General features: G+C 44.5%; 3 protein-coding genes across 5 annotated transcripts; 2 read left to right on the top strand and 1 right to left on the bottom strand.

Annotated features, from left to right (window-relative positions):
* Positions 1-15,057: 15,057 nt before the first annotated feature.
* Positions 15,058-16,155, top strand: LOC117586170. Its single transcript, XM_034276080.1, has 4 exons — positions 15,058-15,305; positions 15,380-15,560; positions 15,615-15,783; positions 15,848-16,155. Exons 1-4 carry the CDS (start codon positions 15,125-15,127, stop codon positions 16,079-16,081), a joined length of 765 nt encoding a protein of 254 aa, XP_034131971.1. The 5' UTR covers positions 15,058-15,124; the 3' UTR covers positions 16,082-16,155.
* Positions 16,156-16,687: 532 nt separating this feature from the next.
* LOC117586247 (RNA-binding protein with serine-rich domain 1-A) lies at positions 16,688-18,278 on the top strand. Of its 3 annotated transcripts, none has more exons than XM_034276187.1 (3): positions 16,688-16,842; positions 16,909-17,073; positions 17,182-18,278. In XM_034276187.1, coding segments are annotated over exons 1-3 (1,119 nt in total). In that variant the 5' UTR covers positions 16,688-16,840; the 3' UTR covers positions 18,134-18,278. The 3 variants fall into 3 exon arrangements, with proteins under 3 accessions (XP_034132078.1, XP_034132077.1, XP_034132076.1); XM_034276186.1 differs by having other exon boundaries at positions 17,179-18,278; XM_034276185.1 differs by having other exon boundaries at positions 16,689-16,842; positions 17,167-18,278.
* LOC117586246 (probable tRNA (uracil-O(2)-)-methyltransferase) lies at positions 18,177-19,917 on the bottom strand. The gene is made up of 2 exons (XM_034276184.1): positions 19,646-19,917; positions 18,177-19,587 (listed from the first exon to the last, which is right to left on the bottom strand). The coding sequence occupies exons 1-2, from the start codon at positions 19,908-19,910 to the stop codon at positions 18,281-18,283; spliced, it is 1,572 nt and encodes a 523-aa protein (XP_034132075.1). The 5' UTR covers positions 19,911-19,917; the 3' UTR covers positions 18,177-18,280.
* Between the last annotated feature and the right edge of the window lie 172 nt (positions 19,918-20,089).

Below are 20,089 nucleotides of genomic sequence, written 5' to 3'. Positions count from 1 at the left end.
CCCTTCTGCACTCCATATACACATGAGCCGCAGCCGAATCCCATATCCATCTGATTAGCTATTATTTAACGATTCCACCGAATATCAATATTCTTTTAAGTGCACAAAAGCTGGGCTGCATAAGCTTTTTCCTTCGTCGTGATCTTGCTCTTGCTTTTGTTTGAAACTTTCGATAAGCTCTGATCGAAACGTAATTGCTGCTATTGTTTATACCCTTTCAGAGGGTATAACAACAGGAAGAGAGTACAGAAGATCGTTTTCTATTTCTTTTCTCTTTTAACAATAATTAAATCAATCAAAACTTTTACTTAAATATTGGCCTATTTTTCTTTTAAATATTCTCAAAATATTGCTTCTAATATCTTCCATTGGAATAATATCCCTATAAGTGTGTACAAGTGTAAGTGTAAGTGTCTTTCGAATCCCGACAATAGTCCCTTCTTTCTTGTTGCTATTCTGGGGGTGTATCCATTGATTTTCGCTTTTCTCTTGATGCTCCCATTTACCAAATTATTCACTCGATGGCTGGTGGATGGGGCCTTTGCGGCTGGTCTTTATGATAGTTTCGGTTGCCGTTGTTGCCTGTTATAGTTATAACTGCAATTTAATTATATGAATTTTATAGTTTGAACACCATAAAAATGTTGGTCTTAATTGTGTTTTGTGCTCTGGCTATGACTCTGATCCCGTGTCCGTGTCCGTGCCCATGTCCGTGCCTTGTTATCGGCTTACGTGACGGTATTTTGATTTTTATTATTAGATCTCCCGACTACGAATGACCCAAACATTGGATTGCTCCTCTGGCCCGGGCCATTACAGTTATGGTTAAGCAACAAGCTTTAATTCCACAACACTCCATAAAGCTCCGGCGGCTTACGTGTGAAGCGGTGGGGCAGAGTGGCATTTACGGGTAGTGTAGTGGGTGTTGCTTTGCGCTTGGCTTGTGGCGAGTTCATTGGGGTTCAAGACTGAGCAAAGCAGGCCATATAAACTTGTTGTAAAGTCAACAGCATCGCGAACTCGGGAGGCCATCAATCAATTAAATTGCACTTAGAGCAGTTCCCTGGGAAAACAGAACCAACAAAACAGGGAGTGGCCTTTGGGAAAATTCCGGAAACTTATTCTAGATTATGGAAATACAGTTTCCAGATGTGGTGTCTAAACGGAATCAGCAAATCCTGCGTCCTGCAAGTTCATGCTCCCTCGAAAGCAACACACAAAAAGTCGTTCCCCAACCTATTGCCGTTGACTTCTCGATCATCTGTTCTGTTCAGTGATCTCTTGCAACTTCATCCACCCATCGCATCGGTCCATCCACCCATACATCAGTTGATGGCAATAAACAACCGTAAAATGTTTACAGCCGCCCGAGCAAAACCCACAAAACTCTGTCTCCCGATCCCAGACGATGGGCGGTGCAAGTGCAACAAGTGAGACTAGTGCGATTGGGTAGGAGACCAATACCAGTACCAGTCCCAGTACCAGTACCAGTTTAATTACAACTTTACAAGTTATGACAGACGTCGGCCTATACGGACTTCTCTTCTCTTCGCTCTCTCGCTCGATGCTCTCAGATGCACACCGCCTAAGCACACAGAAGCGGCAGCAGCAGCAACATATGTCACATAATTTCCACAATTAAAACATAAATTGAAGCACTGCCAGCGTCAGCTGAAGAGGGGAGAGTACGGTGCGGGGCAGGCAAGCAGGTGCAACGGGCCTAGCCCAGTAGCTGAGGCACGGCACACGCATGCGTAAAACGGTTGTTGTCGTTGCTGCTGGCTTGCAACGACAACAACGGCAGCAACATGCATGAAATTTTTCGTCGAATCTATCCTGGAATTTTGTATGGTCTGAGGGTTTCGACTGAGGAATACCGTCGGGGTATAGGAGAAACGAAAAGATGGCAAGCGAAAGAAGTTTTAGAGTCTGGAAAATGTTTTGGAACAGTCCCCGCGAAGGAAGAAAACCTCTGTTTGGGATCTACCATACTCTGGTATCAACAAATATTCCTCGCCTGCCGCAGGGTATATTGAAGCTGCACTTTGGCAGCACTGTTACGGGGTATACCCAGAGCAGGGACATGTTCTGCAGCCGGTTCGGCAAGCGACAACGATAACAGCTACACAACAGCAAAAGCCGGAGAAAACTGTGGAAGAGCCAGGCAACAACAAGGCGTGAATGCCGTAAGCTTATTGAGGAGCAGCAGCAGCAGCAGCAGTGGCAGTGGCAGTGGCAACAGCACAAGCCAGAGAGAAGTGCAGACCGAGGCTGAAACGCAACTTGGAGGCTGACTACATCATTACCGTTTTGGCCATGGGCCGCTTGCCATTGTAATTGATGTTGTATTAGAACATCATTTACGCAATTGCCACAGTTGTTGTTGCTGTTGCTGTTGCTGTTGCTGGGGATGGCTGGGTAGGGGGGGGGGAGACCTGGTTATTGGGGATTTGGAAGTCAGTTTTGGTTCTTGGTATGCCCGTAGCTGATGTTCCTGTTGCTCCTGCTGTTGCGCTTCTGTTTTTATTACCAATGCACCGAGTGCATACCGAGGCTGTCGACTGCATGCAAATATTGTGATGTACATATTTAATTGTGTCCACTTTTTATTGGATTTTATTATATTTTATAAACTTGTTTTCGGTGTAGCACTGATAAAGGAGATATTTTGTAGATACTAATAATAAATAATACAAAAAAGTACATGCAGGGCATAGGATTTGACTACTTTTGGGCAAATTCTACTTAAAATATTTATTTGTTTTAGCTTACCTATTTTGATCACATTTAATGTTTCCAAAAGAGGAATGAGTTCTACATTGAAGATATTCGTGAGTAGAAATAAAGTCTTGAATTTTTAATGTGTTTTCCACGCGACCAAATGTTATTTTTAGCTAAATTATTACCGACTTATTATTGTCTTCAAGGGATTTATTGAAGATGCTGTGATATTAATTCATCTACTCTGGGAGTTGCCTTGCAAGCAAATCAGTTATGGAATTTAGTTGTCCGGCAAGTTGATTATTGCATTGGCAGGAGACGGTGCAGATGCCTGGCTGAAGGTCTCCATCCTGGATTACCTTGCCACTGGCCATGAAGCTGCGCGACTGAGAGACTGAATGATTAATGTACAATCCGGTCGGTACCCAATCATATGTGCATGGCCTTCACTGAATGCTGAAAGAGAGACGATGCACCTTAACATATCCAATTAGTTGCATATATTTTTTGGGGAAGCAAGTGAAAGTCTATAAGTTGCCAAATGACTTCCTATACTCTCAAGTAGATCCGTAGAAAATCATTTGACAAGCCGCCCAAAAGAATTTCCCAATCAAAGTCTTGACTAATCCGCATTGATACTGTCCAGAGCAAATCCACTGCAGTGGCAGCAGTCAGTGGCATGCACCAGCAGCCTCCCCACCTGGGAGCCAAGCTTCAAATGTGTTTTGCCCGAAAAAGGTTCAACTAACGCAATGCCGCCGCCCAAAACGACAAAACAAAACCAAAAAAAAAAAGGAAAAGCCGAACGCAGAATGCAGAATGGAGAACGCAGCGCCATCGTGGTCGTCGTCGTTGAGGTCCCCATGATTGCCAAATCAAATAGCCCGAAAAAAAAAGACAAAACACAACCAAGCCAGAGCCATAGAAAAAAAATGCGTGAAAGCGCAGCTTTGTGGCATCGAATTTTGGGATGCTCTTTCAATTAAATATTCAGAATAGCAATGGTGGAATTATTTTAAATTGTATAGAGCAAATTTGCATTCACACGAAAATATATTCGCAATAGTTGATGCAACATAAATCGGTCCTGAGGTGTGGTGCCTGATGTGGTGTCACACAAATTAATCGTTTACGGGAATTTATTGGTTGGTCATCTGACTTAGAGGACTTACATTTGGTAGTGCTCAGGCACTATGTAAGTCTCTCATCCAAATATATTTTTTAGAGTGCCTCAAACTGTCCAAAATGATGCTCAGATGATCAAAAATTATATGATCTTAATTGTTCTGCATTACAAATGTATAATACCAATTGCAAGGGTATCCCAAAAAAGCAAAAAAAAAAATAGAAAGAAAAACAGAACGAGTAAAATGCTGCGGCACGAAACGAGGCAACATTTTTTTCGCTTAAATGGCAGATTGTTAAAATAACAGAGGCGGCAACGGCACGCAAAATTGAACAACGGCACCGTCATTGCTCTCAGGTAGTACTTCCCAGAGGAGGGAAGAGGAGGAGGCGGAAGAGCCACCACCAGCCAGCAGCCAGCAGCCAGCGAACAAGCAGCAATCCAGCGATCCAACAGGTGCAAGCCAAGATTAACGCAAAATCAAAGCGGAAAAGTCTGACGCGAGCCGCAGAGGAAGAAGGATGAAAGCGGGGAAGCGGGCAAGCGAGGGAGGAGTAAGAGCAGCGAATAAGAAGAGGGGAAACGCATTAGAACATTAAGTTAACCCATCGATGGATCAAAGGGGTGCAGAAAAGTACATACAAGTAGATGTATTCTAGATATGTTTTCATTGACAACATTGTAGCCTAAGGTGAATCCGCAAAATAGAAGTAATAACAATAGAAAAGATTTTCGTATTCGCACCTCAGATCTAGATGAGTGAATATTTTTCCAAGGTGACACAACTTTTGATATTTATTTTACAAATTACAAAAAAATGCTCATATTCAAATGAGCACCTAAAGCATTCGTATAATGCCATTAAAATAATCATTTATAAACCGCTAAAAATATAAGATATTCAGTAATAAGGAAAAGTGAATATTTTGGCCAGCCTATGGGTTAAAGGCAGACGTTGGTTCCCCAAATGGTTAACCGAATGCAATTGCTACTGACTCCTGGTGGCCGTCCGGTCCGTCGTCTATCCACTGTCGCTGTCGCTGTCGCTGCCACTGCCACTGCCGAAGCGCCACACAGCCACTGTCGCAGATCAGAGGAGGCCTGAAGGCAGCATCAGCAGTGGCAGCAGCGCTGCCTGCCACATGCAACTGGGCAAAAGTTGCAACTGCAACTGCTGCGAGTCGCGCTTCGCTTTTGACTATATCATTAGAAGCATCATTAGAATCACTTGGCAGCGACTTGGCTGCGGGCAACGCCTCGAGTGGATTTTTGCTGCTTGCTGCATAATAATTGTTGAGCCCGTCCCGGCCATGTGGCAGGTTGCAGCAGCCAGCCAGCCAGCCAGCCAGCCAGCCAGCCATCCAGCCTGCATGCCTGTTGCAGATTTCGGCTTGTGTCTGTCGATTTTCATTATTTTTGTTGTTGTTGTTGTTTGTTGTTTGTTGTTTGCTTTTTGCATTGCAATTTCTTCGTTCCCTTCGCTGGGCATTAAACTTTTGATTAGCGCTTTCCAGGAAAACAGCAACAAATTAGCCAAAGAACGAGCCAGAGGAGATAGCCAGCCACAAGGGCTATGGGGCAGAAGGGGTTTCCCTCTAACATTTCGTATGAGCAAAACATGGATTTACCTTTTGCTCTTCTTTTGCCACTTCTGTTTGTTATACCTCAAGGTGCCCGTGGCATGTAGGCTCCAGCAGGAGCTCTACCATCTCTCATTTCCCCCTCGTTGCTACTTGTGCTTAGCGGGGTATCCCAGAGTCGAGACAATCAACGGGGGGGGGGGGGGGGGGGGGGGAATGCCTTCATGTTCTTCATTGTTTAGCCCTGGCTTCCGGGGCACTTGCGATATCATTTTAACACGTTCGAAATGAGTCTTAGACTTGCATTTATTGCTTATTATGCTGCGCTTTTATTTTCTAATCTACATCTGCCCCAGTCCCTTCCGAGTCCGCTGCCTCTGCCACTGCTGGTGTCTGTGACTCTGCCTTTAATGTTGCATTTTCCATTAGAGTTTTCTAGAGCCTCTTCTGGAGCTCAGCCTCCTGGTGGCACCTCTTCGGCGGTATGGGAACCCGGAGTTCTCAGAGCCACACACATGCCACAAATTGCAGCACGTAGCTACCATTTAGTTGAATGATCTGAGGCAATTGACATTTGCAATAAAACTGTTGCTGTCTCTGTGTTTTTTCTATCCTTTTGTTGTTGTTACAAACAAATAAATTGAGGGAATGCTTAGACTGGGCGTGCCCCGCTGCATTTTAAGTGCCACAAAATGAGTTAGAAAGGAGCAACGTCAGGAGAGTGCCAGGAGAGGCTTCAAACAATTTCAAATTACTTTGTTATTAAATAAATATATCAGAACTTATTTTTAAAATGGATTTAAACTCTAAATAAAATTCAAATAAATATTGTCTTTGCCTTGCCCTGACATTCAATCCTCCTGAACGACTGGCGACATGAACTTCAATCATTATCAGTCATGGGAAACCGCATTCAAGTGCAGTTTCGAGTGCAATGACACCAGCCACAGCTGCGTTTTCTTTGCGGCTTTGCGACCAGTCCCCGCCAACGCATTTGACAACATTTGTTTCCTCATTACGAGAGCGGCTTGGCACAGGCGGCTTGGCATTGGCAGCAGAAAATTTCACCAGCCCAAGAGTCGACTTAAATGTTAATTACGTGATGCTGCGAGGAAGCATCTCTCATCTCTCTCTCTCTCTCTCTCTCTCTCTCTCTGGCAATTTTCCCCCCAGTCCAGTGCCTACACCCCCTTGTGGCAGAGATCGTGCAAAAGAAAGTGAAATGAGAAGCGTGGAAAGTCGACAAAAGGTGAAGATGTCTACCACAGGGTTCACGACGGTCAGCTGGTGCTGTTGTCGACTGCTTGACTCTGCCGCAGAGGAGTAGCTGAGTGTTGGGAGAAAGGTGAAGAGGGTTTCGGCTCTGAGATAAAATGAGCTAAGGCAAGGCACAGGTGAGACGAGTGGCAGTCACTTTCGGGTCACTGAATAATTCGAATGGTCAATGAGTGTGTTATGTGTGTGAGCACGAAGAGTGGGAAACGTTGATGCCGCTGATGTTAATGTTGTTGATGAGCAGGCAGCGCTCGGACATATGGATGAGGAAGCCAAACGATGACAAATTACGATGAACGCTTCCTCGTTTCACAAGGAGAGGTCGGAGTTTTTCCTTGGAGCCCAGAGCTGCTTCCTCCAATTCCCAGCTAAAGTTGCACCAACTTTTTCAATTCTTTAATTTCCCACGTAAAACCCATACAAATATTGACAACATTTTCGCATGGCATTGCTGCCACGAAGGCCTCAGATGCTAGAGAGGTTAGTTAATGTTTCGCCTGTGTTTGTGTTACTTTGTATGGTATTGGAATTTAGTGCTAATGCGTACAAGAAAGAGGCGTGACAACCGAAAAAATAACAAAGTGCTAATAATTTCTGTGCGAAATTATGTTTGGGGTAGGCAACGCCATATAAAAATGTTCCTCTGTGCGGAGACCGGCTAGGCGGCAGAGAATGTCGATGCTGAAAATGGAGAAAAATACTTTCACTGTAGTAGAAGCGTAAGATACCCTTTTATTGTGGATTTATGTAGGTAATGATGATACAGAATTTTAGAACTAAATAAGTTTTTACGACAGTTTTTAGATTTGTTCATGAACTTCAACTACTCACATTTTAGGAGCCCATTTATGCTTATAAATAAATATCAGAGAATCAGAATCAAGTGCCGCCAAGATTCTCCAGCGGATGCTGTTCTGTGTCCATAGGCAATTTACCCCCTAAAAGAGTATCCTCTAAGTAAAAAACGTTTTAGGTTTTCTGCGGTTTAATTCGCAGCAATTTGCATTTTGTTTCTCCCTTTATCCAATTTGTTTTGCCTTATATGTTTCGATATTCATTTGCGTGATTTTTGTTTTAATTTCTTTGCCCCAGGCAGAGTCCATTGTGCGGCAAACTGACAGATACACCTCCCACCCAGCGAGGGACAACAGTCCGTTCGTGGGACGAAGGTTGGCCAAAATAAATCAGCCAACGAGTCCAAACCGACAATTAAACCAAAGCGAAATTCCATTTGTTGTTTGGTTGTATTTTGTTTGATGGGTTTTAATATTGTAAATAAATATTTGTGGGCTGTCGGAGGGGTTTCCATTTAGCTGACTTTGATAATTACGCATAAATATTTTGAGATTTTGTGTCAAGGATGAGCGGAACTACTGACATACATCAATGGATATCTGGTGGCTGATGCGCTTTGATTGATTGGATTGATTGATCGACTGATCCGACTGCTTGGCCACAGCAAAAACCCCACAAAAAACACAACCAAATGATGTCTTAATGGGCGTTTAATTTGTCTTATGATTCGTGTGCACAGACTTGCTTGGAACTCACAAGAGATACTTTCATTTAATGGCAAATGTCGCCCAGAAATTAAGAGCGTATCCACAGTTTATCCACTGGACACTGTGGCATGCGGCATGTGGCTGCGGCAGTGCAATTACCACATAGAGAGCCTTTAGTCTACCACCCCCCCCCCCTACCCAGCCCTGGCTCTCTTGTGGAATTGCGGGGTAATTTGCAAACGCACCAAAGCCGCTGACGACGACCTTAATTAGCGGACAGGCCAGAGGAAGCCGGCCAGCAGCCGCTACACAGTGGGAGGAGCAGGGGGTATCTGAGCCAACAAGAACAAGAACAAGTAATAGGCAAAACGCACATTGCAGTAGAACGGTGGGGGGGGGGGATACGTGGACGGGCCAGTCGGTGTGAAGAGAGGTAAGTGTAGCGTTCATCGAGCAGAAGGGCGCACCGCAAATTCTAAGAAACCAATTAAGGCGCCACTCGTAGGCACACTGGCAATCACAATAGAAAAACAACAAAGACAAGTAAAATATAAGATTTTATTGCCTAATTCCAGCAAACTTTTAAGCCAAATCCTTCACAGGTCTTATGGCTAAGCATTTCAGCAAACTCTTCCAATTTTGTATGAACAAATGTTGACCACCTTTTTAGTGACACTGCGAACCACTGTGCATTGAAACTTGATGGAGAGCCGTACACATCAATTGAGATATTATGAAATCGCTTCGTTCACTCCGATCTCCCTCACCCCCCTGAGCCAGTGCGTGCGGTCTGTGTCCGCTAATATCCACATCCTTTTGGGTCGACTCCTCGCGCGCTGCTCTAAGACTGAAAGGAAAACTGAACCGAGCGCATCGCATCGCGTAGCATTTGCCTTGTTAATGATGTGCCATGCGCGCATTTAAATAAAGTGCCGCCCATTATAATGAGCGTCTCCACCTGCCTCCATACCCTGGAAGAGGGTTATTGCAAAATTGGAAAGAGTCAAGTCTAAGATTTCAGATTATTATATGTAATATTATATTGGATCTTCTATAGGTCTTTCAGCATTAAATCAATTGATAAAAGGAACCAATAGCTTGTCTCCATTTTAACATAATTTCTACTCTCAAAAGGGCATACAAACTTCATCATCTATGGGTGATCTTCAATGCATTTTTCGTTGTTAGCGTCTGTCGTTGATAGTTGTACGAGTATTGGGACTGTTGGCCTGCCTGTTGCCCATCGTTGTCGACATCTCAACGTCATAAAGGAGCGGCAGCGCCCCCTTTCCATATGTATGTTCGTTCGTTCTAATGAGCGGCTCATAAAACGCGCTAAAGTTTGCACATAAAAAGAGTTGACCACGGCTGGGGAGCCCCATATGAAGCGCGTAATTAAGGCAGAATGGATGGACCCAGGCCAAGTCTGGGCAAGCCTGGGCAATGGCGCTAGATTTGTTCCTCTTCTCTATGAAGAATGTGGGTAGGATCAGGCTGATTGTTGTGAAAATCACTTAGATGTTAAACAAAAAACACAGGCACTAAGACGGATACATAACGGAGACATAAGTGTCAAACAAACCGAGGGGCGCTGCTGCAAGTTATTCTCACACTGTGCTGTGGCTGTACAAAATTAAATAAAAACTATTATGAGACTGGCGTAACTGTGTTTTAGCCACTCCTCCCACTGTTCTCATAGCTAGCTGCTGTGACACAACATCTTCACGGCTGTCAGGCAGAGCTCTCGCTCCAGACTGACAGCTATGACACTTCAACACTTTTCGCAAATTCCCCCCGTGCATAATCAGGCGGAAGAAAAATATTAGTGTTGCCTGCCTCTGCCTCTCTCTCCCAGGTTGCAACCAAACATTTATCGCAACTCGCGAAATAAAGGAACAATTAAATATTTGTTCCCTGTGAAAATGCTCAAATAGAAAGTTTGTCTGCTCCCCCCTTCCCGTCGGCTGCAGTCAAACAATTAAGGCAACGTCAGCGAGGGAGACGCCCGAGAGACAAAACTGCAAGCTCAGTGAAAAGAAAGCAGAAGAAGATACACCCCTCCGTGCCCGTCCTCGCTGCTGATCTTCTTGCAAGCTTAATGACCTGCGGTTTGGCAGTCAGCGCTCAACAGTTTGGCAAGCATAGAGTGGGACGAGCCTTTCCGGCTCGGATTGTATTTTGCTTGTGTGGGGTCGGTTGGTCGGAGTAGACAATTGACATAACATAACATAAACATTTGCCACAAACACACACAGTGAGACAATCGCCTAATTATGGCCTGTGGCTGTTTATTCCTCCTTCTTTCGACTCTTTTCTCGAGCTGGTGGACCCCAGACCCCAGGGCCCTGGACCCATTCAAATGCCCGACAATCTTTTCAATTATTTCTTATCACCTATGGTGCCCCGCCGAATGCCACAAGAACTGCAGATGCACTGAGCAAAAAGCGAAGCACATTTACTTTCATTGGAAGAATTTATTTAAATGGAAAAAAATATAATTGAAATATCAACTTTTGGTGCAGGTCAAAAATCTGTCATCCAAAAATGATTTCCAATGTATTCATTTTTTTTTTTTAGAGATTTTTCTTCGCAGTGTAGCTGGGCAACATTGTTGCCATGTTGTTAATGTCATTTGTTGTTCCTCTCGCATACATTTTGCGCTCTCTTTGCAGATGCTTAGCATATCTTAACTGGTCCGCCCAACGACCAGAGATTGATATAAATTTTGCCACATGTTTACCTATTGGCATGCCACAATTTTCTTTTTGACTTTGACTTTGTCCGGTGTTGCTGTCGGTGTTGTGTCTTGCTTGGATTTTGTTGTCGCCGTCTTGTTTCAGGCTCCCAATTTTCGGCTTTCAGCGGATTTTGCGCGTTTCGTTTTTCCGCAATTTCCACAACGTTTTTCGGCGGATGGCAGCTGTTTGATTAATTGCCATGGCCAATGCAAAAGGCAAATCGTTTCACGGATTTTGTTCGCTTTGGCTTTGGCAAATTATCCACAGGTTCCGGCCAAACGGCAAGACGACAACAAAAAAGTCGTTGACGAGTGCCACACAGCAGCCTGTTAGGAGGCGAAAGGCTTTGGCAAAGGAAAGTAATCCAGTTTGTTTTTTATGGAAGAGTATTAATAAATTAATAATAAAATATAATACTCGTAGTTCTTATATTTAATGAATAACTTTCTGTTAGCAGCACGGCCATTCCATCCCGTTCAGTTTCATTTCATGATTTTCCAATCAAATTTCTTCGATTAGCGTTCCCCATCGATGCACAGACCATTTCACAGTTCTCTTCTCCCCAGCAAGCGGGGAGGGATTATTGAGAAAAGTGAAACCAAGTCGAAGCCAACTTCTGTGTTGACACCTGCATATGATCTCGATCCCATGCCAAGCCCAGTCGTCAGAGTGTAGTGTCCCATAACCGTCTTACATCAATCGCACGTTCGTTCGTGGCTCCCGATGATCGCTGGACCCACTTGCACTTTCAGCCTCGTCATTCTACATTGTGGGACAACTTTCATCTTTCGCGATGCTGCTGTCTGGTGGCTGCTGGCTGCTGGCTGTTGGCTACACTTTCGTTCAATCGGTCAACGCAACGTTGGGGGCTGGGAGGTTGCATTGCCACTGACGCTGCCGTGCCTTGGGGCCACCTTATGATGTACGTCGATGTCGATGGTAATTTGCATATTTTCCGCATGCTCAGACGACGAGACGAGGTAGCACGCAGCCAGCACGCGGCAGAGTCCGGTCCATCGGCAGTTTATTAAACAAAAATATTGACATGAAAATCGGCTTTCGATTTCCATGCGGGCAACGCGCGATGCTGCGACAAATTGTGTGGCAGTTGCACCACCAAAACGAAACCAAACCAAACGAGATTAAATGGAAAGTGAAGTGCTTGGTGGTGCGCTTGCACATGCGTCGCTCGCCAATCAACTCCAAGTCGGAGAGTCCAAGCTCTTAACTCTCAGTTTGTCGTCTGTGTAATTAGGACAAAATGTCTAATGTTGACCAATGCCGAAAAAGTCAATACAACTCGGAGACCAGTGTCGAGATGCAGTCTGGTTTCGATTTACGCACTTTAATGATCATTTATCTGTGGAGGGGACAGACTTTGCTTTGCTTTTCGTTGCTATTTAGCCGAAGCCACTTTAAGCCGATCAATCTGGCCTGCAACTTTTACTTCAACTGGGAAAGTTCTGCTATTTGACCGTGGAGATGGGCTTTTTTTTGGGAAATTCAATTTCACACAAAACTGAAACCGAAAGCTGATGTTTCTACTTCTGTTTTTTTGAGGGGGCAGCTTAACTTTCTGGATTATGTTTTGGGTATTACATTTCATCAGACAAATGTCTGATTCGCTGCCGATTTTCATCGCCTAAACTTCATCATTGGAAACTGAGCTTCCATTTCCATTTGATCCATTTTGGGCAGCAGATAAATTCAGAAATCAAATTAATTTAATTTCCTATTTTGCTTTAATCATATTTATATTATAATTGTATGCCAATTGCACTAACAAATTGCCAATTATGTTTATACTAAACATAAGGGAACTACAATTATTAGATTATTATGGTGTCCCGTTAACACAATGGCGGCTCCATTACCATCATCCCATCTGGAGTCAGACCCCCAACTATTTTGTGTAGAGCAAAACTGAATTAAAGCAACAATTATTTATTTAATCATATTTCATTGAGATTGAGCAATCAGCTGAAAGAGCTGCACAGAACTGTCGGGGCTACCTGACAGTGCAGCAGCAACAACAAATACAACAAATGCAACAGCAGCAGCAGCAGAAGCAGCAGAAGAAGCATCTTCTGCAATTATTTGTGCATTAGAAGAAGCGTTCTACCACATGGCTGGCGGCTAATGTCAGTTTAAGTGTTGGAATGAATAGAAAACATACCGAGGAAGTGCACTGACACACACACACAGAGACAGAGATCGCGGGAAGTGGTGGGAAAATGTTGTTCGGCAACCAGATTGTTGGGCCTCAAATAATATTCGCATTAAGAATGACTGCAATGTGCGGCAAGTCCTTAAATGTAACCAACATATGGATACACAATGTCCAAATTCAATTAATTCATTGGAAAATGCTCCCAAAATGGCCAGCCCACGCAGAGCAGCAGCAGCGGCCAGTACCAGGCAGCCGGTGCCTGAACCGCTTGCCGGCTGCCCAATGGACATCAATAGACGACCTTATGTTTAATTAGATTTTCCAATCTACATATATTAGAGTTTCTTAGGATACGTAAATGTAACTTTAAAACAGGCCAAGCGTCTTCCCAATCGAAGTTTTGCAGCAAAATTTAAGTTTTTAAACTTCTATCTGTTCATTTCACACATATTGCCAGATCGGTAAAAAAAGGTGCTCACTCGTTCCCATTACCACTTGGACCTTCTTTTCCTCGGTATATTTTCAGTATGTTTTTAATGTGAGACGGTATATACCGTCATTAAACGGTACAGTGCCACAGGGTCACAGGGTGACCCCGTTTACATTATATACTTTTGGGGATACTTTAACTAAGAAAATGTCAATATGGCTATGGAGGGGTGGCCATCGGAAAAAAAGAGAAAGCTGTACAATTTCTTGCCAAGAAAAGACTATTAACAAATATAGGTAAATAAATGGAAATATAGAAAGTCTAGCAAAAAACTTGGGCAGAGAAATAAAAGCTGCAACATATCAAATAGGGCAAAAAAAACTAAAATTATGGTGGGATGAGAGTCATGCTGAACTTTTTAGAGAATTCCGTGACGCACAAAATACAAGCAAATGCAGAACCTTCTTTTCAAAAGTATTGCAGGGCGGTTGAGCCAAATATAAAATGTAAAAAAGCAGTAAATCAGCTACGCCCGTAAAATAACAGAAATTAACATAAATTCAAAGAGCAGAGAAGCGTGGACTTAAAAAAACCATCACACAGAAACTTTAGAGAAATTTGATCAAGAAAAGTTTTTGGTATTCCTAAAGGAATAAATACCTGTGGAAGCCAGAAATAACGATATTCCTGAAGTCACTGTGGAAGATCTCGAAGAGACGATGAGACAAAAGCTGCGTTAGTTGGTTTTTATAATAACAAAATGGCAAATTGTGACTTTCCAATGGAACGAATTTTTATAAAAATCACACCTGTACCCAAAAAATAAAGATCTTACAGATATTAAAAATTTTCGCTCATGACCAAAACTGTAAATGGAATCATTAAAAACAAACTAGAAATGCACATAAAAAAAAAAGAAAAAAAAACAAACCTTACAGATCGTATGCATATCAAAACGAGAAGGGACGTGGACACGCTTCTTACGCGTCACAACTTTTATACCCCGCACTCAGTACAACATCTGCACCTTAGTGGTTATTAGCCAAATTTTACATTTGTTCTTCATCTGTCATCTACAACAACAACACTACTCACACCAACACGCTCCTTTAGCTCGCCTAGACCCACACACTGCAGACTCGCGGCAGAGGCAGTGGCCGCACACAGCAGAAGCAGAGTGTGAATGAGAGAATGTGAAAAAAAAAACAAATATAAGCTGAATATAATCGGATCCCAATTTGGTCATTCCCTACGGAATGGTCTTTTGTTTTCTTTTATATTCAAAATTGTAGATTTGGGAGGTTATATAGAATATATATACTTTATGGGGTCGGAAACTTTTCCTTCTGTGTGTTACATACTTCCACTTTGTACCCTATTTACTCTTTGAGTACCGGGTATAAAAAACTGCTCCAGGAATTTTTCGTTTGCCTTTTCGTTTGTTGAGTATCCAGCAACGTAATCGAATTACACAGATTCGTATCGATATATCGATATGAAGAGCGTGTCTGGACTGAGAGAACAGCTGGTAAAGGAACAGTAAAATATTGTTTAAAATTATTCCTGGAGTGAAATTTGTGAGATGGAGGGAAAAAGGAAAAGTAAAAAAAGAGATGCAAATTTTCGAAGCGATGAAAAAATATCTCTTATAAAGGCAGTTGAGGCACGACCATGTATGTGGCTTATCACGGACAAAAAACATTTCGACAAAATTGCATTGAAGCGTGCATGGGAAAGTGTTGCTGCAGAAATGAATAAAGAAGGTGAGATACATACATACACACAGTTTAGTGTGTTTAAAGGTATGCAAATAATCAGCTTTAATTATGCTTTTTAGTGAATGAATGCAGGGACGCATGGACATCCCTGCGGGACAGTTTGCGTTACCACCGGAGCAAGCTGGCCAAAAGTGGTAGCGCGGGAGGCAGTGACTTTGGTGAGCCACGTGTGAAGGAGTGTGTCGACTGGCAGTTCGCTGAGCACATGGCTTTTCTGCCCGTAAATACGTTGGAGAGACGGTAAGTTATGATCCGAGGTAATTTTCTATTTTTCTCACACACCTTTTATTGTAGTACCAAAACAAGCTGCTTTACGTTTGTGGACAGCCCTGCATGCAGCCCCGATGAATGCTCCAGTCCAGTCCCAAAAATTGAAGAGATATCTATCCCTGCTTGCTCGGATGATGATACCTGGCTCTCAGAAGATGACGTAGAGGCATGCAAGTCGACGTCTTATTCATATGTAAGTTCTTTTAAACAGTTTATTACAACAGAAATAAATGAAAACTTTTACCCTTTTACCACAGTCAAACTCTTCAAAAAGGCCTAAAGCGGAAGAACCGACGTCATCGACTACTGATGGCTTAGCTGGCTTACTAGGCGACTACCTCAAAAATAAAAAGAAGACCAGGGCGGTCTTCCCATTTTGGGATAAGCTACTCAGTAAGCTGCCGGAGGATGTAGCAACAGCAACCGAGGTGGAGATAACAAATCTGCTGTTCTCGAAGGTGCAGCAGGAGGAGCTGCAATACGATTATTAAATAAACCCGTTATATATAAAATTACTTTAAACTTTACTTGGAAGCATTGCAATAATAAGAAGTCATAAAAAGCAGCCGATCCTGTGAAGAATTGATTGATAAGATGGATAAAAGTATAGTTTTAGCGCAGAGAGTCCTAACTAGTTATTTATATCAAATAGAAGATAAAAATCAAGGAATATGATTTAAGACTACGGTACATTTTAAATGATAAGGTATATTTATCGATAGTTCCTCTGGAAACTAGGGCTGGAAAAACATTGATAGTGTCCACTATCGATAGTGGAAATAGTAGTAGACTAGATTACCCTAGTAACGATAGCCATTTGATTAGGACTGAAAACAGTTCCTTATCTGTTTTAGCAGAGCTTGTAGGTTTATTAACGGCAGTAAAAATATCTAATATAAAGAGATAAAAAAACATAGAGGTCTTAAATAGACCGATAATTAATCGATCCTATGATTTCGAAGCACACGACATCTTTTTCTGACTTCTGTTGTTCCCACTTGCTGACACAGCAACACTGAACATATCCTTTTCAAGAAAATATCGACAGCCCCATCATCGAACTGAAATACCTGGTCAATGCAGATTCATCGTCGTGCGACCATCCCTGTAGCGATTAAAATACCAACAAAAAAGCCATTTTGACGCACCATAAAAAAGAAGATTGCATTTTTATAAATTAAAACTTTTAGCAATTCGTGAAGATTTTGCTGACGCGTTTAAGTGCATTAAAAGTGAATTAGAAAACAAACATGTGAGTAGCAATGTGCGGTTTCGCGGTGTCTTATTTAAACATATCCGATTCTTTCCCCAAAATTAGGGCGCGTGCCCAGAGTCCCGCCGGCGAGGGTGAAAAGGAAAAGGATGTCAAAGAGAAAGACACCAAAGAGAAGGAGGGCAAGGCAGCCACCAGCAACTCTTCGCGCAGGGAGCGCTCACGCAAACGCCGTGGTTCCGCCTCCTCTAGCAGCGATTCCAGTAGAAGGTAAGCCCCAAAACAGACGATTTTTGAGCATATTAAAAGCCGGCCTAACTGGAAAAAAATGTCACCAAAAACGTATGTAAATGATAATTCCAGTTCATCTGACAGTAGCTCGTCGCGCAGCAGCTCTGGCAGTGGGTCCCGCTCCAGCTCGAGCAGTTCCAGTGATTCGTCGAGCTCCTCCTCGTCATCGTCAAGCGACTCGGACCGCAGCGAGAAGAACCGTCGTCGTGGCGCAGCCGGTGGCGGTGGCGCCGCGGGTGGCAAGGATAAAGACAAAGAGAAGTCGCGCACGCGATCTCGCTCTCCGCGTCGCACAACGAAATCTCCACAGCCCAGCAGCACCAAGGCTCGCAAGGAACCCGAACGGGAGCGGGAGCGACGCAGCCGATCCAGGGATCGTGCCCGCCGCGCTAGCTCCAATGACAGAGGAGCCGTCGGCGGCGACAGCAACAATGTGAAGCGAGAGCGATCCCGCTCGGCCAGCCGCTCGCGGTCGCCAAGACGCCGTGGACGCACTTCGGGGGACAGGACTCCGCCGCCGAAGAGACGCGAGCGCACACGCTCCCGCACCCGTACACGCTCGCCCACACCAAAACCGGTGCGCATTCACGTCGGTCGACTGACCCGCAACGTAACCAAGGATCACGTATTCGAGATCTTCAGCAGCTTTGGGGATGTGAAGTCCGTGGAGTTTCCGACCGATCGCTACCATCCGAATTTCGGACGGGGCATGGCCTTCGTGGAGTATGGCACCGCCGAGGACTGTGAGAGCGCCATGAAGCACATGGATGGTGGCCAGGTCGACGGCCAAGAGATAACCGTGTCGCCCGTTATCATACCCAAGCAGCGCCCACCCATGCGTCGTCCCTCGCCACCGATGCGAAGGCCGCAAAACAACCGTTGGCGTTCCCCGCCTCAGTTCAATCGATTCAACAATCGTGGTGGAGGCGGACGTCGGCCATCGCCGCCGAACCGTAACAGGAATCGTTCACCGCGCCGTCGCTCCCGGTCCCCCATCCGTCGTCGACGCCGCAGCAATAGCTCAGACAGTTCCCGCTAAGGAGGGATCCCTAGATGTAAATTGGACAAGCGATTACTACAGATTTATACAAAAACAATCAATTTATTTCACATTGTAACCGGCGCTCGTAGGCGGCTGAGAATACAAATAAATTATACACAAGCATGAAGCATCCTCTTCCGTACGCTAGTGTATGAAAGTGCACTCTGCATCGTCCAGGGGACATCCCAATGGATGATGCAGCTTGAAGAAGCAATCTCGCTTCTTGGTGGTCAGACGAGGGTGCGGCACTGCAGTCGCCTGCGGCTTGCGTATGCCAAAGAGATCACCGCCACAGAACTGGAAGACCTCGTGCTTGTTCCGCAACAAAGTCTTGATGCCACCGCACTCCGACTTGATGCCGCTCAGTTCTTCTTTGCTCAGAGACTGAGCAATGTCTCGCATGGACAGACGCCCGGACCAACTGTCCTCGTGGCTGGCGAGCAGCAAGCGAAAGATCTTTAGCACCAGGCCATCTAGAATGGATCTGTCCACTTGAGTGCAATTTCGTACCCTTTCATCCTTCTCGCGCAGCTTTATGGTGATTATCTCGTTCTTTGGATCGCCTATTTTGTACTTTTGGAGCTCTTCCCGAACAAAATACTCGAGATTTTGTGTATCCCCGGTGGTCCGCTTGAGGCCCAGCAGTGCCAAACGCTTGGTGCTGGGTATTTTCAGGCGATCCTGCAGCGTCTCGAAGCCACACTGCTCGGATACCTTTAAAAGATAATGGAAAAAGTCCTGATAGGCACTTATGCTAGTGTTTCGTCGCTGGAACTTGGCGCCGCTCAACTCGTACGGGCAGCAGGGTAACAGAAAGAAGTTCGTGCTCAGCCGCCCCGCTAGCACAGGCAGCCAGGGGGAGAGCTCATCGGAATGGTTGCCAATCAGCCAGTCAATTTCTGGGAAATCCAAGCGAAAGCTATTCGGGTCCACTGCCTGTTCGATGAGGTTTTTGCTTGTTTCCTCCGGATATAGGGACCACAGCTTGCGTTTCCGTATGTCATATCCATAGCCCTTATACCCTTCTGCATTGAGGATGTGAACCAGCAGGCCATTTCCACAACCCAGATCGGCAAAGGCCTTGGGCTCTGTTTGCGTCTGACCCCAGAGGACCATCAGGTACGCTGCTATGGCTAGGTCCTCGTATATGAACTTGAGCGGATCTGTGGACTCCTCTGCCGTCTGCCAGTACTGCAGCAGCCGCTGGGAATGCTTCTGCTTGAGCTCTTTATACAAATCATTGTACTTCTCCACATTAACCAGGCCGAGGGACTTTACCTTGGTCTCGTCTGGTTTGCTTTGCGACCAGCTCAGCAGCTTGGACTTGAGCACAAACTCCTGCCATCCAGTCTGCTGTGAGTCCAATTCCAACTGGCCGCCATTCAGCCGCACCGAAAAGTCTTCGAATAAATCGGTGGCAAACTGGCATTTGTAGCTGCGTTCCTGAAAGTCTGCCAATACACTTGAACGTATAAAAGAGTAGCCAAATGAATGTGTCACTGGTCTCACCCACAAATCCTGTGGCCAGAATGTTGTCCTTTAGTTTCTTGGACAGTAATTTGAAGCCAATCGTGAAACCTTTGCACGTGCGTCTCTCTGGCTGCTCCCGCAGTGCCCTCTCCAGTTCTTCTTGCGTGGAATCACATAGCTGGCCATCCTCTTGCTTTTGCACTTGGGTGATGACCACTTCGAATATCTTTTTATTCAGCGCATGGTAGTTTTTGATTAAAATTCCAATCGCCAGCCAGAATTGCGGTTCCTCGACCACTGACATATCAAGTTAGTGTTGCACAACTAGCTCTTTTAAAGGTTCAGATTGAGTTGTCAAATGGCGGGCAGAAGTTGCAATTTTGTTTGCTCTTTATTTATGTGGGAAAGAGGTTAACTGGTGGCCAAGTATAATTACATTTTTGTGAGTTCTTTAATTCGTTCAGTCTGGATTGCAATTCCAGC

The sequence above is a fragment of the Drosophila guanche genome, unplaced genomic scaffold (assembly GCF_900245975.1).
Source record: "Drosophila guanche unplaced genomic scaffold, DGUA_6, whole genome shotgun sequence".
NCBI lineage: Eukaryota > Metazoa > Arthropoda > Insecta > Diptera > Drosophilidae > Drosophila > Drosophila guanche.
This window is presented reverse-complemented; position numbering and strand designations above follow the sequence as displayed.